The following is a 22070-nucleotide window of genomic DNA, read 5'->3' as shown; positions in this document are numbered from 1 at the left end:
TTGATTCTCGAGGATTCCTTAAGTATACCATCATATCATCTGCAAAGAGTGATAGTTTTGTTTCCTCCTTGCCTATTCTAATTCCTTTAATTCCTTTCTCTTCTCTGATTGCTAAAGCTAACATTTCTAGGACAATATTAAAAAATAGGGGTGATAATGGACATCCCTGTTTCAGTCCTGATCTTATTGGGAAGGCCTCTAATTTATCTCCATTGCATATAATACTTGCTGATGGCTTTAGGTAGATACTGTTTATTATTCTAAGGAAAGCTCCCCCTATTCCTAAACTCTCTAGTGTTTTTATTAGGAATGGGTGCTGTACTTTGTCAAAAGCTTTCTCTGCATCTACTGAGATAATCATATGATTTTGGTTGGTTTTCTTATTGATGTGATTATGTTAATAGTTTTCCTAATGTTGAACCAGCCCTGCATTCCTGGTATAAATCCCACCTGGTCATAGTGTATTATCCTGGTGATCACTTGCTGTAATCTCCTTGCTAATATCTTATTTAAGATTTTAGCATCAATATTCATTAGGGAGATTGGTCTATAATTTTCTTTCTCTGTTTTTGCTTTGCCTGGTTTTGGTATCACCACCATATTTGTGTCATAAAACGAATTTGGTAGAACTCCTTCTTCACCTTTTTTTCCAAATAATTTGTATAATATTGGAATTAATTGTTCTTTAAATGTTTGGTAAAATTCACCCGTAAACCCATCTGGCCCTGGAGATTTTTTCTTAGGGAGTTCATTAATAGCTTGTTCAATTTCTTTTTCTAATATGGGTTTATTTAAGGATTTTATTTCCTCTTCAGTTAACCTGGGCAGTTTTTATTTTTGTAAATATTCATCCATTTCATTTAGATTGTCAAATTTATTGGCATACAGTTGGGCAAAATAGTTCCTAATTATTGCTTTAATTTCTACTTCATTGGTGGTAACATCACCCTTTTCATTTTTGATATTGGTAATTTGGTTTTCTTCTTTCTTTTCTTTAATCAAATCAACCAATATTTTATCTATTTTATTGGTTTTTTCATAGAACCAGCTCTTAGTTTTATTGATTAATTCTATAGTTTTTTTGCTTTCAATCTTATTAATTTCTCCTTTAATTTTCAGGATCTCTAATTTAGTGTCTAATTGGGGATTTCTAATTTGTTCTTTTTCTAGCTTTTTAAGTTGCATGCCCAATTCATTAATCTCCTCTTTCTCTTTTTTATTCATGTAAGCATTTAGAGCTATAAATTTTCCCCTAAGCACTGCTTTGGCTGCATCCCATAGATTTTGGTATGTTGTCTCATTATTGTCATTCTCTTGGATAAAGTTATTGATTGTTTCTATGATTTCTTGTTTGGTCCATTCATTTTTTAGAATGAGATTATTTTGTTTCCAGTTGATTTTCATTCTACTTTTCCCTGGCTCTTTCTTACATGTAATTTTTATTGCATCATGATCTAAAAAGGATGCATTTACTATTTCTGCCTTTCTACATTTGACTATGATGTTTTTGTGCCCTAATACATGGTCAGTTTTTGAAAATGTGCCATGTACTGCTGAGAAAAAGGTATATTCCTTTCTATCCCCATTCAATTTTCTCCAGACATCGATCATGTCTAACTTTTCTAGTAATCTATTCACCTCTTTCACTTCTTTCTTATTTATTTTTTGGCTAGATTTATCTAATTCTGAGAGGGGGAGATTCAGCTCCCCCACTAGTATAGTATTACTGTCTAAATCCTCTTGTAACTCATTTAACTTATCTAAGAACTTGGATGCTATACCACTTGGTGCATACATATTTAATATTGATATTACTTCATTATCTATAGTACCTTTAAGTAAGATGTAATTTCCTTCCTTATCTCTTTTAATGAGATCTATTTTTGCCTGCACTTTGTCTGAGATAAGGATTGCTAACCCTGCCTTTTTTACTTTAGCTGAGGCATAATATATTCTGCTCCAGCCTTTTACCTTTACTCTGTATGTATCTCTCTGCTTCAAATGTGTTTCTTGTAAAAACCAGGGTTCTGGTTTTTAATCCACTCTGCAATTCGCTTCCGTTTTATAGCACAGTTCATCCCATTCACATTCACAGTTATTATTACTGACTGTCTATTCCCCTCCATTCTATTTACCCCCTTTGTATTTTCCCCCCTTCTTTCACCCTATTCCTCCTCACCGACGTTTTACTTCTTACCCCTGCCTCCCCCAATCTGCCCTCCCTTTTTATCACCCCCCTTTCTTTTCTTTACCCTTTTCTCCCTTGCTTTTGTCCTCCCTTCTATCAGTTCCCCCCTTTCCCTTCCCCTTTTGTTTCCCTAAAGCATGAGTTGTTTCTTTATCCCAATGAACGTATATATTATTCCCTCTTTGAGTCAAATCTAATGAGAATAGGGTTGAAACAATGTTCCCCCCTCCTTTCTTTCCCTCTGTTGTAATAGGTGTTTTTCCACCTCTTCATATGATATAATTCATCCCATTCTACCTCCCCTTTCCTCTCCTCCCCATAGACTCCCCTTTTAACCCCTTAATTCTTTTGTATCATCACATCAAAGACAATTGATATTTATACCCTCTATGTAAAGTCCTTCTCTCCGCCCAAATACATTTACAGTTCTTTAGAGTTATGAGTATTATCTTCCTGTGTAGGGATATAAACAGTTTAACCTAATAGGGTAACCTTTTTTTTCCCCCTCTGTTTACCTTTTTAAACTTCTCTTGAGTCTTGTATGTTGAGATCAAATTTTCTATTCAGTTCTGGTCTTTTCACCAGGAAAGATTGAAAGTCCCCAATGTCATTAAATGTCCATCTTTTCCCCTGAAAGAAAATGCACATTTTTGCTGGGTAATAGATTCTTGGCTGCAATCCAGGCTCCTTTGCCTTCCGGAATATCGTATTCCAAGCCTTGCGGTCCTTTAATGTTGAAGCTGCCAGGTCCTGAGCAATCCTGACTGTGGCTCCATGATATTTAAATTGCTTCTTTCTGGCTGCTTGGAGTATTTTCTCCTTCACCTGATAATTCTGGAATTTGGCTACAATATTCCTTGGAGTTTTCCTTTTGGGGTCTATTTCAGGAGGTGATCGATGGATTCTTTCAATGATGATTTTATCCTCTGATTCTATGATATCAGGGCAGTTCTCCTTAATAATTTCCTGGAATATGGTATCTAGATTCTTTTTCTGGTCATGGCTTTCAGGCAGTCCAATGATACTCAAATTGTCTCTCCTTGATCTGTTTTCTAAATCAGTTGTCTTTCCAATGAGGTATTTCACATTTTCTTTTATTTTTTCATTTTTTTTATTCTGCTTGACTGATTCCTGGTGTCTCATGGATTCCTTATCTTCCAACTGTCCCACTTTAATTTTTAAGGCATTGTTTTCTTCAGTGAGATTATGCAGCTTTTTTTCCATTTGGCCAAATGAATTTTTTAAGGCTTTGTTTTCTTCAGCTTCCTTTTCCAAGCTGCTGATTCTTTTTTCATAGTTTTCTTGTTTTGCTTTCATTTCTCTCCCCATTTTTTCTTCTACCTCTCTCAATTGATTTTTGAAATCCTTTTTGAGCTCTTCCAGGAAGGCTTTTTGTTCTTGAGACCAATTGACCTTCCCTTGGAAGGCTGCACATGTAGGCAATTTGAGGGTATTGTCCTCATCTGAGTTTGTGTTTGCTTCTTCCCTGTTGATACAGAAGCTCTCAGTGGAGAGGGCTCTTTTTTGTTTTTTGCTCATTGCAGCTTATTTATTTATTTTTTAAGTTGAGGTCTGTTCTGGGTGCACCAGGGTCCCTGTATTGGGCTTCTTGTGCAGGGCTATAGGTGCTGTGTGACCGGGCTTTTACTCTGAGGCCTTTATGGTGTGTGGAGATCCCCCGCCCTGCACTTCCTGTCTGATTGTGCTCGGCCAGCCAGGCGCCAGACCCCGGCGTCTGATCCCGCCTGTCCTGTTCGTGGCCCTCTCGGCCGGTGCAGGTAGGTTTTTCCACTGTCCTTCTTGGCCACCAGATTTTTGAACCAGGTTCTGGGAGCCTCAGTTGTCCGGCTGTGGCCCACAGCTCCTGCTGCCTTGCCCCGACCCCCTCGGCGCTGGGTTGCTGCCCTGCGCTGGGCCTCCCTTTTGCCCGAGTCAGACTGACCTTTTCCTGAAGTCTTCTAAATTATCCTTGGTTGGAGGACTGTGTCTCTCTGTCTCTTTGCAGGTTCTGTAGTTTCAGAATCCATCCAGAGGCTTGATTTAATGTTCATTTTGAGGGAACAGAAGGAGAGCTCAGGCAGCTTGCTGCTTCCTCTCCGCCATCTTGGCTCTGCCAAGATGAATCATTTTCAAGAATGCAAAAAGAGGCTATCAAGTTTCCTGATGAAATTTGTAAAATAGTTATAATATTAAGATTACTGAACATAGGGGCAGCTAGGTGGCACAGTGGATAGAGCACTGGCCCTGGACTCAGGAGGACCTGAGTTCAAATCCAGTCTCGGATACTTTACACTTACTAGCTGTGTGACCCTAGGCAAGTCACTTAACCCCAATTGCCTCACCAAAAAAAAAAAAAAATATTGAACATGGGAGAAGATGTGGGCAAATGTTACTGACAATGAGCATAGATCGGTGGTGATCCTTATTGTTGGGAGTACCTACACTGAAGAACTTAGAGCCACTATTGAATAAAGTATAACAATTGAAGACTGCTAGAAAAATAGTTTTAAGTAAATGTTTGTTAAAAAGGATTAAAGGTTGACTGTTTTGAAGAGATTGTTTATATATTAAAATTTATAAAATTCCTATGTGTATAGACAAAACATTAGTTTGTTAATATGCCACAATCAAATTAGACAAGTTATGCAAAAGCCAGTAAGGGTAATTATATGCTTAAAGAGTATTTCCAAAATATAGAAACACATTTTTTCTCCTTTATTATATTTGAGAGGCAGTTTGGAAGAAGTGATAGAGTCAGGAAAACCTGGGTTCATGTCACTTCTCTGACCTTTACTGGTCATGTGAATCATGACACATCAATAACCCACACAATGGCCACATGCAAATCTCTAAGGCTATTAGTTTGCAGATCCAGTGTTGATCTGATTAATAGTAGTTTCCTTAACCAGAATTCCAAATATTAATTAAATCAAAGATTGTGTAAAAAGAAATGACATTAAAATGACACAGAACTACCTTCCATAATATGTACGGTTTCCTCATTTTGTTTTTTATATTTACCAAAGCCAAACCCTTAAGTATGGTAATATTTATTTAAGGATTATAGATATGAGAAATGTTGTACAGGTTTCAAAGTATTTTTTTTAATAGTTTGCTTATAGGTTCCTGGATTTTAAGGTCCATTATTGTTTATTGCACAAATATGAGCATTCCTTTTAACATATAATTTGCATTTACAGAAATTTGCCCATAAATTATATGATGTGCTTATGACATATCAAGGATTTATGACTTTGTCAGTATAGGACACAATCCAGTACATTTCACAGCAATTTCACAGATCAAACTTAGAAAGTTCTTTGAGGCTAGGGTGGTGGTGGTATAACTTGAAATACCAGACACATGGAAGGCTGAGGTTGATGAATCTCTTCATTTTTGGAATTCAGTGTACAGTGGACTGTGCTAATTGGGTATCTGATTTCAGTATGATTATGGTGGGAAGGGTGGGAACATCAGGTTGCCAGAAGAAGAGCAAATTGTCCTCAGTTGGAATGCAGCATGTCAAAAGCTCCTCATATGATCAATAATTATTACTGGCCTGCAAATAACCCCTGCACTGACAAACTGAGAAAGATAGTGAAAAATAGAGAGGAAAGAAAGAAACAAGGAAGAAATAGAAAGAAAGAGGTAATAAAAAAAGGGAAAGAAAGGAAGGAGTAGGGAAAGGAGGGAGGGGAAGGAGAAAAAACTGTTAAAGGTGGAAGGAAAGGAAGAAGGAAGGAAAAAAGAAAGAAAAGAGTAGGATAGAAAGATATGAGAGAGAGAGTGTGAGTCAGATACCAAGGTTCATCCATGTTACACAGGTGGGGTTTTAACTCTATGAGATGTTCATATAAATGCAGTATGTTTTTTGGGGTTTATAACTAATCCATAATAAGCAGCTTTAATAATGAGTAGAACATGTACTCCTGACAGTTCAAGTTACCTTTAAATTGATTCATTTTTTTTAATCTCATACTCCTAATACTCACCTGAAGGACTCACTAAAAGAGCCAATTATTCAGTAGTAAATTGTAGGCATATAGTCTTGCTTTCAGTCTACTGTTACACGTACATGCCATGGCCTTTAATTAAGCAAACAATCTGATATTTGAAGAGAGTTGGCTTTCTATTAAGCAGCTAGGGGTCCAGTAGGTAGAACACTGTGCCTAGATTCAGGAAGATCTAAATTTAAATCTTGCTCCAGACACCTAACAGCTTTATAATCTTTTCGAGTTGTTTTTCAGTTATGTCCAACTCTTCATGAACCAATTTGGGACTTTCTTGGCAAAGATGTTGGAGTAGTTTGCTATTTTCTTCTCTGGCTCATTTTGCAGATAAGAAAACTAAGCTAAACAGGGTTAAGTGACTTACCTGGGGTCATAAAGTTGGTAAGTACCTAAGGCCAGATTTGAATTCAGGAAGATGAGGTCCTGTAGTCTAACCACTGCGCCACTTAACTGCCCTTTGTGACCCTAGGCAAGTCATATTACCTCAGTTTATCTCAGTTTCCTTAGCTGTAAAATGGTGATAATAATATCTACCCCTTTAGGATTGTTGTAAGATCAAATGAGATAATTTGTAATATATATATATATATATATATATATATATATATATATATATATATATATATAATTTTAAAATACTTGATGGTATTTGTGAAAACAACTTTGCACAATTCCTGGAATATAGTAAACACTATGTAATTACTTTTCACCAACTTCCCCCAACCAAATATATAGTCTTCCTCTTGATATACTTAGATTTACATCTATAAATGTAGTGGGCATTTCAGGAAAAGCCCAATCAGTTGCAAAATTAACCCCTCTCATAGTGAATCTCGGCCCATTAACAGTAGAACATTATTTAAAGAAATAGTCCCTCACTTTGGCCCTCCAGCCCACATTGATTCTGGCAAAGGCACACATTTTACTGATTCTGTTTTATCCAAAATTTACTCTTTCTTGGGAGTTACTCTAAAATTCCATACACCTTACCACCCACAAAGTTCAGGCCAGGTAGAATGTATGAATAAAGAACTTAAGAGCATGATTGGCAAATTGTGCAGTGAAACTCATTTGAAGTGGCCTGATATTCTACCCCTGGCAGTGTTCTATTTGTGTAGCAGGCCAAGAGAACTACATATATCACCTTAGGAGATGCTTTTTGGCCATCCTCCTAGCCAAGCCAAACCTTTTTCCCCAGTACGTGTATCACTGGTGGGGGGAGATGCCTCTGTTGCTCTGTTCTATATAGGAATTATAAGCCAGACTATGTGAACTCCAGGAGGCAGGAGCAGCAGTACAGGCTGGTTCCTTGGACATCTCCTTATATGATTTGAAACCAAGAGACAGTGTATATATCAAAAATTTTCTGCAGACTAGTGGGACCCAGCCAAATTAGGAAGGTCCTTTCCAAATATTGCTAACTCTGATTGCTATCAAAATCAGAGAGAAGGACTCATGGATACATTGCTCCCATGTAAAACCAGTACCAGCACATGTAGATCATTGCATTTCATTGTCTCTTATTCTTCCATGTATATTTTGTTCTATTCATCTATCTTTCCAATTTTGAAACAATGCAAGATGGTTTTGATTTCATAATACAATTTTAACTGTGGGAGTATTGTGCTACCATATTCTAAATTGTTTGTTTTTTTCAACTGATTATTTGACCAAATTCTATAAAGCCTTTCCCTGGCAAATTGTTGCCATGGCAAGTGTAAATTAATTCTAGAAGTGTTATTTTTGATAAGCATTTTTAAAAAAGAGGGGGGAGGCAGCTAGGTGGTGCAGTGGATAGAGCACTGGCCCTGGAGTCAGGAGGACCCGAGTTCAAGTCCGGCCTCAGACACTTAACACTTACTAGCTGTGTGACCCTGGACAAGTCACTTAACCCCAATTGCCTACCACCAAAAAAAAAAAAAAAGAGGAGAACATTTGGAAACGTATTTTTTTTCATATTCATGTAATCAAATGTATTATTGCCACAAATAGGGACATATTTTGCAAAATAATATGTGATTTGGGGATTTTACATATAAAAAAAGTTCTAGATTTTTTAAAAACTGTCAGTTCAAATGTTACATAAGGGTTTCTTTTTTATGCTATTGCAACTACATTTTGAACTCAATACTATGGGCTTAATTTTGTAGATTCTTATTCTTTTAAGATTGTGGGGTTTTTTTTGTTTTGGTTTTATTTTTCTTTCTTTCTTTTTTTGGGGGGAGGAGGGCAATGGGGGTTAAGTGACTTGCCCAAGGTCACACAGCTAGTAAGTGTCAAGTATCTGAGGCCAGATTTGAACTCAGGTACTCCTGAATCCAGGGCCAGGGCTTTATACACTGTGCCACTTAGCTGCCCATAAGATTGTGTTTTAACTTGTATTAATATATTTTCTGATTTTTCACAAATGCAATTGTATACTTAGTAAAAAAAAAGGTTATTACTTAAAATTATTGCATAATTGTATATAATATTGAGTCAAGGCACATTCACATTTTAGTGATCATTATTATCATCAATTTTTAAATCCATATGAGATTTGGATTATAGGAATTTATCATTTAAGACATTAATTACTTTCATTCTGAGTTATCAGATGCCAATTGGCCAAGATGCCATTCAATCACAAGAAGAATACATATAAGAGCAGACATTAACTGTCATATAAGAGGACACATGCATGAAGTCCAGGTACTGCACTGCTTTTGGAAAGGCCGAGAAAATGGCTATTGGCAAGTGTTGAGGTTGGATTTTCTTGATTTAATTTCCCCCCTCCTATATGCCTAATGTCATGAACATCTCAATCCTATGTATCTGATTAAGCCTGAATAGTTATTTCTCTATTCTTTTATGGTAACTCCCATAATTATCTCAGGTGTCATGATAAATACAGTGTAGGATTTGGCCATGACATCTGCTACCAATTATATTAGATTCTATAATTTCTCATAATAGCATGAGGATAATTAGGCAGATGATGCAAAAAGTGATGAAACAAAGATAAAAATTATTTTCTAAATTAATATCATAATTGTCTTCAATTTATCCTCCACAGGGGGAGGGTAGTAATAATAAGTTTTAGAGAATATTTCAATTTTATGTTTTTATTATATGTTTCATGTGTAACAACTAAGATTCTGAATTTCCTTGGAAATTTTTTTTGAGAACTCTCATTGTTTGATTTGATTATTGGCAAATCTATTTAAAGTTGTGTGAAGCTCAATTTTGTAGGAAATTTTCCTGGCTGATTACCACCATCTGAAATACCTGAAAAGACTTCCATCCAAAACTAGACCCAGAGGACATCCCAAGAATCATCTGAGAAAAGACTTCCAAAGACTTAAATGGACATTTTCCTGTTTTCCTTTTCCACATCATATACACTGTTTATAATGTCTACTTACTAAAGCAGATTGCCCCCTTTAGTTTTTTTGTTTGTAATGTCTACCTGCTAATAGGGGAGTGACCCCTTTAGCCTTTGTCAATGTGTTGATCAAATTCTTTTTTTCTCTTTACTTTATTAGTCATACGCATCTGTAACAGTATTTCTTCATGTGAGGAAATGATGTTTCTTCACATGAAGCACAGGGGGGACTGTGAGAATTGGAATGACACCCCCTGCTGGGAGGGACATTGTGAGCTCTGGCCTGAAAAGAAACCATGTTACTTTAGCATCCAGAAGAGACCTTTTCTGGGATTTTGAAGGCCAGCTCGGTGTCAGGAAGTGATGTTTGCTACCCATGGGTCCTGTCAATCAGTGCTACAACCAATTAGCTTAGAGCTATGTGTGTGGGTGGCTCTGTTTCCTGTTTCACAGGAGTCTTGGGGAGGAGTAAGCCTTTTTCATTTTGGGACTGCAGCTTGGCAGGAGGAGAGATTCTGAGCTCTCTTTGATAGTTAGATGAAGTTTACTTTTTACCTCTCTCTCACTCTTCACTAAATTCTGATGCTCTTTAATAAATATTTAAAAGGCTGAACTTTTGTTAAGCTTCTCGTTTATGGTGACCACTCATTAGATTTTAGACATCACAGCTAGAATTTTAGGCCCTTACAAGATCTAGCTGAGAGTGTATGTTATTCCCCCTTTGAGCCAACTTTGATTAATGTTTAAGCTCTGCCTAACAGCTCCCCCCCTCTCCATTTCCCTTCCATCATAAAAGCTTCTTTGTACCCTTTTTTTGTGGGATAACTTATCCCATTTGATTTCCCCTCCTACTTCCCATACAATTTCTTTTTTACCCCTTAATTTTTTGAGGGGGTATCATCCCTTCAAGGTCACCTTATAACCATACCCTCAGTCTTCATATACTCCCTCTAATTGCTCTTATAAGCAATAAAGTTAAGAGGTACAAATATTATCTTGCCACATAGAAATAGAAACAGTTTAACATTATTGAATTTCTTGTGGTTTTTCTTTCTTTCTTTCTTTTTACCTTTTTATTTTTCCCTTGAGTCATATTTTGGGGTTAAATTTTTTATTCAGCTCAGGTCTTTTAATCAGAAATGCTTGATCCTGTGTAATCCTGACTGTTCTTTCACAATATTTCAATTGTTTCTTTTTGGCTAGTTGCAATATTTTCTCCTTGATCTGTGAGCTCTGGAATTTGGCTATGATGTTTTTGGGAGTTTTCTTTTGGACATCTATTTCAGGCAATGTTTTGTGTAGTCAGCCCTGGTTCTAATATATAAAGGTAGTTTTCTTTGATAATTTTTGAATGATATTCTCCAGGCTTTTTTTTATCATGGCTTTCAGGTAGTCAAAAACTTCTTATATTATCTCTCTTGGATCTATTTTCTAGGTAAGATGTTTTTCTAATGAAAAATGTCACATTTTCTTCCATTTTAATTTTAATTTTTTCATTAATTTTGTTGTATTTTGATGTCTCATAGAGTCATTAGCTTCCATTTGTTGAATTCTAATTTACAGGACTTATTTCCTTCAGTGATCTTTTATACTTCCTTTTCCATTTGACTAATTTTGTTTTTTAGGGAGTTATATTCCTTGATAATCATTGTATATATTTTTCCCTTGCTTTTGACTCTCTTTTCATGATTCTCTTGGATCCTTCTCATTTCCTTCCCATTTTTTTCTTCTACTTCTCTAATTGGCTTTTTTTTTTTTTTGCAGGGCAATGAGGGTTAAGTGACTTGCCCAAGGTCACACAGATAGTTAAGTGTCAAGTGTCTGAGGCTGGATTTCAACTCTGGTCCTCCTGAATCCAAGGGCAGCGCTTTATCCACTGTGCCTCCTAGCTGCCCTCTAATTGGCTTTTTAAAATCCTTTCTAAGATGTTTCAGGAATTCTTTATCAGCCTAAGAACAAATTACATTTTTATTTGAAGGTTCATCTGTATCCATTTTGTCACTATTGTCCTCCTCTAAGTTTATGCTGTGATCCTCCCTATCACCATAGTAATTTCTATAGTCAAACTTTATTTTTGTTCATTTTTATGCCTCTTTTGTGACTTGATAATTTGTGTAAGAGTTGGGTTCTAGTCCTACACAATCCCAAGTTCTTGTGCTGGAGCTCTGGGTCTTACTGCTGTCTTTCACTGGGTTTTAGAGCATAACTGCTTGCTATCTTTGTAGGGTAAGGTTCCCTTCTGATTTGTAATAGAGGGTGGACCTCCCTGTTGACCTCCCTTAGGCATGGGGTTTAGCTGTTGTCCTGCTCTAGGCGTTGGACTTTACTGCTGGGTGGCTATAGTAAAAGTCTTTCTGGTGGCTGGCCCTGGATTAGGTATCTTGTTGCTCATCTACCCTCCAGGTGGTGCCCTGTTTATGGGTTGCTATGGTAACAGGGTCTCCCTGCTAGCAGGTCCCAGAGGAGTAATTTTGTTGCAAATCTGATGAGGATTGGGATCCCCTGATGATGCATTGTTATGGAAATAGAGTATCTCTGCTGGTAGCTCCCAAGAGCAGGATCTCACTGTTGGCCAGCCTTGGGTTGGTGCTTCACTACTGGTCAACAAAAGGGGCAAGGCCTTCCTGGTGACTTGTGCTGTAGATGTGGTCTCTTGGGTGGGGCCTTGCTGTGCTGACCAGACAGCTCACATGCTAGAGCTCTGAGGGTGGGACCTCACTGGTGAATTGTCCTAGGCTTAGAGCACTGACTTAAGCCCCCTGCTGTTAGACTGGCTGGCTGCTACTACTGCTATTCTTGGATCTCACTTTCCTCTCATCCAGGTAAGACAGACCTTTGCTGCAAGATTGGTAAACTGCTTCCCTGCTCCTGGAACAATTCTAAGCCAGTTTTCTAGTTGTTTGGATGAGAAATTTGGGAGGGCTTTGGAGGATTCCTTCCTTACATTTTTATCATGTCACCAGAAGTCTCAGCTGCTTCTTTTCTAATTTTAGCTGAATTGTTTTTGTTGTATAATTTAAAAAAAATTTGTGTAAATTTTTTAAAAATTAATTTTACATAATTAAAATGATCTGTTTTACCTTCTGTAATCCTCTCTATCTCTTGAGTGGTCATGAATTCTTCCTCTATCCTTATATCTGACAGGTAGTTTTTTCATTGCTTTTCTAATTCATGATGTTGCCATTTATGTATAAGCCATGAAGTAATTTGGGGATTATCTAGGTAAATAGTGTAAGACACTGGATTATACCAAGTTTCTCCCAGTTTTCTCTTTAGTTTTCCCAAAAGTATTTGTCAGATATTAATTCCTTGTCCTAATACCTGGGATCTTTTAGATTATCATAACACTTCATAAATTACATTGCTCATTTGCTTCTCTGGATTGTGTACCTAATCTGTTCCACTGGTCACCCTCTCTATTTCTTAACTAATCAAATTATTTTAATTATTACTGCTTTTGTAGGATGGTTTGAGATCTCATGCTACTAGGTCAAATTTCTTCCCACATTTTTCCCATTAATTCTTTCGAAATTCTTGAACTTTTGTTTCTCCAGGTGACTTGTGTATATATAGATATATATATATAGATATATAGATAAAGATAGATAACAATCCTTCAGTGGTATGAATGGTTTGACTTATTCCTAAATTATCTTGTTTTTTTAAAGTCATTGATTATTGATGTTTTTGAGTCATTCTCTTCAGGGTTTGTGTCTTGAGCATTCCTGCTACCATAATAGGTCTTTATAGTAGGATTCATTTTAGATTGACTCGGTCTTCCAGCCTTTTTCCTTATTTTGGTTTTTATTTTACAGCCCTATTCTCTGCACTTCTAGAGAGAATGTCTGGACTGGGCTTTTGTCCTCTTGGTTTTCCTTGGGATACTGAATGTTGTACAATTCTAGGATATCAGTACAGCTTCAGCTATAGAATGTTAAACTTTTGGTGGTCTCAAAATTTTCTGGTGCAACACAACATCTGATCACTGCTCTCCTAGTCTGAACTTTGCAGTTTCTTGGCCTGGGTTTGGGTCTGCGTCATTCTCCTGTGGACTTGCCTCTATTTGGAAGTTTTACTAGGCAACTGCTAGACTTGACCACTATCAGCCAGCTGGCAAGCCCTGCAGGTTGAGAATAATAAAACTTTAGGTGCTTGTTTGGTCTGATATTCCTGTCCTTATTTTTTCAATGCAGGTTTCAGACTAGGCTTTAGGTTATAGTTGAAGTCTTCTCCACCCCACCACCACCCACCCCTGAGGTTAGAGATACACAGCTACTTCTGTTTCTTTCTCAGTAAACAGCCAAGAACCCAAGATTTCTCTCCACTCTGGAATGCTACCCCTAAGTGTAGGCCCCTTCTCAGTCTACCTTGAATACATGAGCTGGAACTTAGTAGTGAAATAAAATGCTTTTTGGCACTTCTTCTGACATTCTTCATGAGTTCAGAGTCTCTTTTCATGGGTCTAGAGCCTGCTATCTTTGGACTTTGGGTTGTCCTCACTTGAAATGTATATAAATATTTCTCTTAAAAGGCTTGAATCTATGACTTCAGACCCATTTTTGATGCCATATTTAAGCTAAATGTGCTACCCAGACACCAATATGTCATAGATCTTGCTTTATTCAGTAGTAGTCTTAACTAAATAGTTGTGCAAAAATCAAATATAACCTTGCCTATAAATATACTAGTTTTAGAAGAAACCCTGTGTTGTGTCCTTTTGTAATGATTTTATTTGCTTTATGTTATGATTTTAAACGATTAAGTGTTTAAAATAGGAAATGGATCCATGTTTCTTTTTGATTGTAATAAAGGTTTGAGAATTGACTGGTATTCTTCTAGGGTCCAAAGTTCAGAGAAACAAACATTCCTCTTAGGACTCTATCATATTCTCCTTACATAATCTTAGGCAAGAACTTTAAGTTGCTCATGTTGACCCAATTCTATAATTTTGGGTTACTCATTAAAGATACTTTTTGGTGAACAAAACACTTTTTTCTCTGTTAAATAAATGTTAGTGGAATTTTATTATATAATATATTCTTTTTGTGTGTGTGTAACGATTGGAATGACGCCACCTGCTGGAGACTTACTGTAGAAGAGTTCCACCCATGAAGCGAAGGTCTTTGAGGGCAAGACCAGGAGTCTTTTCTTTGGCGTCAGGAAGTGACGCGGGCTAGTGGGAGGAGGAAGGAAGAGACTGGCACTCGCTCTGGGGCTCTTTCTTTTTGGACTCTGGTGGACAGCGGAGCTAGAAATGTGCTCTCCCTTTAATAGATAGGAATCTAGGCCTTTCTCTCTTTTTACCAAATTCTTATTCTCCTTAATAAACGCTTAAAAGCCTAACTCTTGCTAAAGCTTATAATTTATTGGTGACCACTCATTAGATATTTTAGACAGTTTAGCTAGAATTTTAGCCCTTAACATTTGTGAGGCAATTGGGGTTAAGTGACTTGCCCAGGATCACACAGCTAGTAAGTGTTAAGTATCAGAGGCCAGATTTGAACTCAAGTCCTCCTGAATCCAGGGCCAGTGCTCTATCCACTGCACCACCTAGCTGTCCCTATATTATATTCTTAAATGAGACAAAATATAATTCAGATTTCATTGTTTCCATTTATTTCCCTTTAAAAAAGATATTGAAATTTTATCTCGATACTGTCTCTAATGAGTAAGATATAACTTTTCTTTTTCTCAACCTAACCTCCATGGTTAATATTTCTTTTATCCTCCTTAAAAAAATGTGGAGTTGAAGTGATTAGCTGGTTCATTATGCCAAAGAACATTATAAGTTTAGATTAAACCCTTCATGAAAGTCATGCATCACAGAAGAGTTTGCCTTCAAATATGCCATCCCATATATGGCAGCACTATTGTTCTACAGATTAGTCCAGGTCATGAACTCTCCAGAACAAGTTCCTTGGCATTAAAATTATCACAGATGAAAGATTTGCATTTATTTGACAAAGGGAAAAGGTGGTAAACCTAGATTTTCATCTCAGACATCAACTCAAATGATTCAGCAGTTCTGGTCTCTGATATTCTATTTGCAAATGAATTTAATCAGGAACATTTTCAAAATGTTTCTTTTATTCCTTAAATTATAAAGCCAAATTTTTATGGAAGTTTCCATTTCTTGTTTTTTGTTTTTGTTTTTGTTTTTTTGTGGGGCAATGAGAGTTAAGTGACTTGCCCAACGTCACACAGCTAGTAAGTGTCAAGTGTCTGAGTCCGGATTTGAACTTGGGTCTTCCTGAATCCAGGGCTGGTGCTTTATCCACTGCACCACCTAGCTGCCCCAGAAGCCTCCGTTTCCTAAGAAATTAACAAATATTTTTCACAAGTACAGGATAGTAGGGTATATAATTAGAAGTATTGATAGTATTTCACATATGGGTATGGGAATGGTGTCCTTTGTTCCTTTCCTAAAAGAGCTGATATTTTTCTTTATTATTCAATGGAATAAAAACATTTCCAATGGTGATAATTTGAAAATAGATTTCTCTCCTAAAAGATCTGCTAAACTCTTTTAACAGTTATACGGATTAAGTAGGAATTTTTATTGTTGATTTACCAAAGACAATCATTCCTGCAATTTGTAAATAATCTAACAACTTTTTTTTAAATCTATCCTACAGATGAAATGAATGATCGTCAAGGCACCCTTTCATACATTCTGATCAATCCTTCTCCTGATACAAGACTGGAGGTTAATGATGTTGTGTAAGTTGATGGCATATACCTTTGAGAGTTACAGAATTTCAGACTTAAATTTTCATAAAAGCATGTATTTCTTTCTCTTCTAAAGGCTCTTATAGCTTCTTATTTTTATTTGAGTTTACTTTTTTTTTTTTACAGAGGCCTCTTCATTTTCAACTTAGTAAACATTACTATGTGTTTTCTGTGGATCAAGAATTATAGTAGAGAAATCTTAAAGGAAGTAGATGAGGTGTGCTTTTTATTTTAGGAGCTACTATTTATTTGATATTTAGCTTACTATGCAAGAAGGAATCTTAAACTTGGATTCAGGATACCTGCTTCTGTGTTAATCACTTTACAAATATTGTCTCATTTGGTCTTCACAAAAATGCTAGAAAAGAGATACTTTTGTTATCCCATTGTTCTGGTTTAAAAACTGAAGCAAATGGAAGTTAAGCTACTTGCACCACCTAGCTGCCTCTTTAAATAGATTTTTAAAGATTGGTTACAGAGAGTATATAAATGTCTGGAAATTTCAAATAGAGGAATTTGATTTGATCTTAGAGTTAGAAGATATTAGCTTTTATTGATGGGGAAATGACATGGTTGAATGAGTGGTCAGTGAGAACAAAAGGCCATTAATATAATGAAGGATGAATGGTTAATGAAGAAATTTAAGTGCTTGGTTTAGGTTATTCTTCCTGTAATATATAGTCAATTAGCTTGAAGAGATGTTTTTATTTTTAAGGAGAAGAGAAAAGGGCATGTCTATAGGAAATGATGAAGTAGCCGTTAGATATTATGGAAGATTAATGATAAAATGGAAGATGATGATGGCACAGGCATCCAATAGAGAGGAAGTGTGGGAACCAGTCACCAGTGGAGAGGTTAAACTTGGCCCTACTTTAAAAATTTCTACCCAACTCCAACCATCATTTTTCCCCTTTTAAAAATTAATAAAACCCTATAATGCTGTGGTTGTTGCATAATTTCTTCTGATTCTTCATTTCAGGAAATATAATATGATTTTTTTTAAGTTTAAAGTTCATTGTCATACATCATGGTTTTAAATTATCTGTTCATTTTTGAATCTACTAAAATTGAAATGAAGCAATAGAATGCCAATTTCAATAGGATTAAGAGCATAATAAAAGTTTGATATTTGTACTATAGTTTCCCTAAAACATCCATTTATGGTCACTCCATGCTCCCTACTCCTGTCTGGTGTTTACTAGAACATTCTTCCTCTTTCAACTTACAACTCCACATGAACAGTCTACTGAAAATAATGTTTTAAAAAAATTTTCCCAAACATTCCTTTCACATTTTTGTCACTGAAATTTTCCTAAAACTACCCATTGTAATTGCATGGCAAACAGTAAGAGCTTAATAAATACTTGTTAGCTGACTGACTAACTATCCCAGCTGGTGGCACAGTGGATAGAGTGCTGGGCCTGGAGTTCAAATAGCCTCAGACATTAACAGTGTGACCATGACAAATTACTTAATCTCCCTTTGCCTCAGTTTCTTCAACTGCAAATGTTAAAATGGGGATAATGAAAGCACCTACCTGATAGAGTTTATTTTGAAGATCAAATGAGGTATTTAAAAAAAACAAAAACCAAGAAAACCATTTAGCATAGTGCCCAACACATAGTAGATGCTATGTAAATGTTTATTCCCATCCTTCACCTACTTAAAATATAGAGCTAGAAGGAACCCTACAGCTAATCTCCTTAAAGATAATGTAATGAGGCAATACTGCATGAGATCATAGACACTAACAGACTGAGGTATTGTTGTTAAATCTTTTTCATGTGTTTCACTCTTTGTTACCCTATGGTGGGTTTCCTTAGTAAAGATACTCGAGTGCTTTGGCATTTCCTTCTCCAGCTCATTTTATACATGAGGAACTGAGGCACACAGGGCTAAAAAAACTTGCTCAGAGTCACAACTAGTAAATGTCTGAGGCCAGATTTGAACTCACAAAGATGTGTCTTCCTGACTCATCTCAGCACTCTATCCACTGTGCCACCTAGCACACTAAAGTTCTTGACTCTAAGCCTAATTCACAAGTCTTTCAACAATGACATATTTGTCTACTGCCTAGGGATCACCCCCTCCCCAATACTTTTAACTTATGACCTTTGCTATGAACTGATTTTTCTTTTGTTTTTTTTTAAGTAATAATATATGCTACATTAAAAAAATAAATGTATAATTTTGTTTGTGGGTCTTATTTCCCCAACCAAAATTTGGCTTATTCTGTCCCTTCCTGATCCCTCTTTTCTCCTGGGGTAGAGAGAATCTCTTCTACCTTTACAACAACAATGACAACAGCAACAACACAATAGTAATAATCAAACATTTTCTCTTTCTCTTCAAGATAATTATTGAACATAAATAAAATCAACTAAGCTTGTTTAGTAATTATTCATTTCAGTCACTTATTCTAAAAGTATATGGGAATTATTTGTTCCTTTTCATTCACCTTTCATCCTGTACCAATCATTGACAGGGTTATGTAGACACTATTCTTGTAGTTCTATTTTTGTCACTTTATATTCTTTCACAGAGCTCCTTCCAGGTTTCTTCATTTTTTGTTTTAATAAATGTCATTATAGTATTCCATTATATGAATATGCTATAATTTCCTTTTTGCCACTGTTATTCTACATTAAAGTTATTTCCAACTTCTAAAAAATGTGTAGGATGTTTCTCTGAATAAAATTTAATAGCTAGCACTTAAAAATTGATAATTCTTTTGAGGTTTTATTTGCAATAATGGAAGATTAAGGCCAAAGTGTATGATTCTTTTTATGTATTTCCATGTAAATTTTATTACATATTGACAGATTTCTCTCCAAAAATATTCTAGAAGTTTGAAATGAATCCACTAGAAATGAATGAGTGTACCTGTTTGTGCCTTATACTCATGTCTCTTTTTTATAGTTGGCACCTAGCACTATGAACTGCACATAGTATCCACAAAAATAAAAGTCTTCATTATTAATAATCGACAGTGAAAAGTGAATATTTGTTTAATGCTAGATTTAGCATTTCTGAATTTTGGTGGATGGAAAATTTTCTATTTATCTCTTGGTTGAATACATTTTGGTGAGAGACAATGTAGTATGATGGAGAGCTCACTGGTTTTGGAGTCAGAAAGACCAGGATTCCAATCCTGCTTCAGACACTTAAGGGACAAATTACTGACCATCTCTGAATGTAAATTTCCTCATTTGTAAATGGTTTGGATAAAAATAGCACTTATTACACAGGCATAATTTGAGGAGCAAATGATAAAATGGAAGCAAAGCACTTTGTGCTACTCACATATATACTGCCTAAATATGAGTTGTTATCATTTTTCTACTACACAAGTCCACAGTTCATTTGAATTTCTGGACAATGACTATGAACTGAGTGTGATCAATTGAAATAACAATTAGGGTGATTGCTGAAATTATGTGGATGACTTCATAGAATTGTCAAATTTTGAATTTTAAGATCACTACTTCTGAGTCACTTATTTCATGCCTTAAAAAACAAACAAACAAAATAACACACCCACTGGGACTCAGAAAAGAAAAAAAAAGATTTACCATGCCCACAAAGTTAATTAGGGGCTAGGTCTAGAGTCTAGGCACCTTTGAGAGAAACTATAAATATCTTACTACTCCAAATTCTGGAATTTATGCCAGTAGTCATGATAAAGGTGATAAAATAAGACCTAAATGAAAGATTCCCTTGCTTGATTTCTCACTCTTCATGAATACAATCTTGCCAGTTTTAGAAAGCTGATAATGCATCTGTGTCATTCACTGAGTTATCCACAGAATAAATCTTTCATTTACATTTACTTCCACTGCAATTCCATAGATATAGATAGATTGGACAGCTAATATGTTTGAAATGAAACTCAAGAGAGACTATGTAAATAGATTTTAGTGTTATTGTATATAACTGATCCTAAATATAGTTATATGTATTCTTTTCATAGGTATTTAATTCGACCAGATCCTTTGGCATACCTTCCAAACAGTGCACCCAGCCGAAAAAGTAGCATCTGTAATACCACTGGACCTGACACTCGAGAAGAAACACAGCTTTGATACAACTTGATAATAAAAAACACTATTTTTCTACAGAGTACCTTGATTCCATCAATACTACTTCTACAGAAAAGAAAATGCTGCTGGCAAAAAATAAATAGGATAGGATATAATTTATTCTATTCTATTAACAAAACCCACCTTGAATCTTAGATTATTTTGAAAGCTAAGTTCCAGTTACCAATTCTATTTTTTTCCAATGGATATTTGAAAGGCATTAATGGAGTGACTGAAGAGCAAGATTAAGATACAAGAACAAATATGAAATTTATCAAGGCTTCAATATTGATCCTGACTAATACAAGCGATTAAAAATATCAAAGTTTAATGGAAGCAAAGTCAAAATACCTAATGTACTACACTTAGAAAATTATTGTTGCTTTAAAAGGCATTAAAATGGACCAATATATGTTCTTTAAATCTGCTATCTCACAAAAAGAAAATTTCCCAGCAATGTCTATTGCCTACAAACCCAGAAGCAAACTGCTGTGTGTGATTGTTGTTATCAGAATCATAGCTTCAGTTAGAATACTTATCTTCATAGCTTTTCTGTCTGTCTTTTCCCATGACAATATATTCATTTTGGAATTGCACTAAAACTCTCTGCAGCATGCCTTATTGCTCACATAAAGAAGCCAGGGGACAAAGAAAAGGAAAGAAAACATGAAGCACGTGACTTTTCTTTTTTATAATTGTGTTAAGACCCATTTACATACGCAAAGAAAACAAAGATTGAGCAGAAAAAGCCAATGCTGGATAGCCATACACAGAACCTTAGAATGGAAATGTTAGCCTAGCTTTCTGACAGTATACTAAACTTATCTTCATTTGGCTTTTGTGCTTCAGAATTCTTCATCTATCTACATATCATAATTTATTAGAAAGAAATAGATTGAAATTTAAAGAGCAAATGCAGAATTATTTCACTGTGCATTTTTCTAAAAAAATGAAATTTGGAGTATGTTTCAAATTATTGAAAGAACTCCTTTCTGTCTTTGGTATTGAAATAACCATAATGATAATTATAATAATAAAAATTTGTGTGGAGAAATTTGGTTCAATTAATTTAAATGACAGATAGATGAATAGAAAATTTATTAAATGCTTTCAATGTGCCAAGCTGTGTGCTAAATGTGGGGGATACAAATTCAAGCAAAAAAAAAGATGGTCCTTATCATGGAGTTTGCATTCTAACAGCAGGGAGGGACCATCCCTAAAGGGGAAGGAGATAGAAATTGGGCAAGGAAAAGGGGAAGGTTACATACGCAGGGGCAAAAAATATTGATGAGAATTTCAAAAGTCTTAGGAGCAAAGAATGGAATGGGAGTGACCATCGTTTGGGTGCTTCATAAAACTGTGGTTTTGATCAGAGACTCACCAATCAGAGGAGAGTGCTACAGGTTGGAGGTAGGTCCAAGATAAAAAGGCAGTTGTTTGGGAGGTAGAGAAACCTGGAGAGTGAGAAGTGGAATGAAGGGAGTATTGTGCATACTGTGTTCTCAGAACCCTTGGCTCTTAGTGCTGCTTTAGACTGGTATAATGCTATCTGAATTTGAGAGAAGGTATAGATGTGTATCCCATGAGAATATTTTAATATATTTGGTTTTATTACTTTATCTTGTGAGGTAATGAGTGAAACCCTATATACAGGTAAGACATACTTATATGATTAATCCCTTAACCCCATACAAATATGA

General features: G+C 35.7%; 1 protein-coding gene across 3 annotated transcripts in view; it reads left to right on the top strand.

Annotated features, from left to right (window-relative positions):
• The window catches only part of KCNT2 (potassium sodium-activated channel subfamily T member 2), a 545987-nt gene extending 524323 nt beyond the window's left edge, over positions 1 to 21664 (top strand). The window contains exons 29-30 of one of the 3 annotated variants that reach the window (XM_043999339.1): positions 16198 to 16282; positions 20262 to 21664. In XM_043999339.1, the coding sequence (XP_043855274.1) occupies positions 16198 to 16282; positions 20262 to 20373 (197 nt within the window). In that variant the 3' untranslated portion in view covers positions 20374 to 21664. The remainder of the gene's footprint in view (positions 1 to 16197; positions 16283 to 20261) is intronic. The other 2 variants (XM_043999341.1, XM_043999340.1) reach the window with 2 other exon arrangements.
• The last annotated feature ends 406 nt before the right edge of the window (positions 21665 to 22070 follow it).

Source organism: Dromiciops gliroides, chromosome 4 (genome assembly GCF_019393635.1).
Source record: "Dromiciops gliroides isolate mDroGli1 chromosome 4, mDroGli1.pri, whole genome shotgun sequence".
NCBI lineage: Eukaryota > Metazoa > Chordata > Mammalia > Microbiotheria > Microbiotheriidae > Dromiciops > Dromiciops gliroides.
This window is presented reverse-complemented; position numbering and strand designations above follow the sequence as displayed.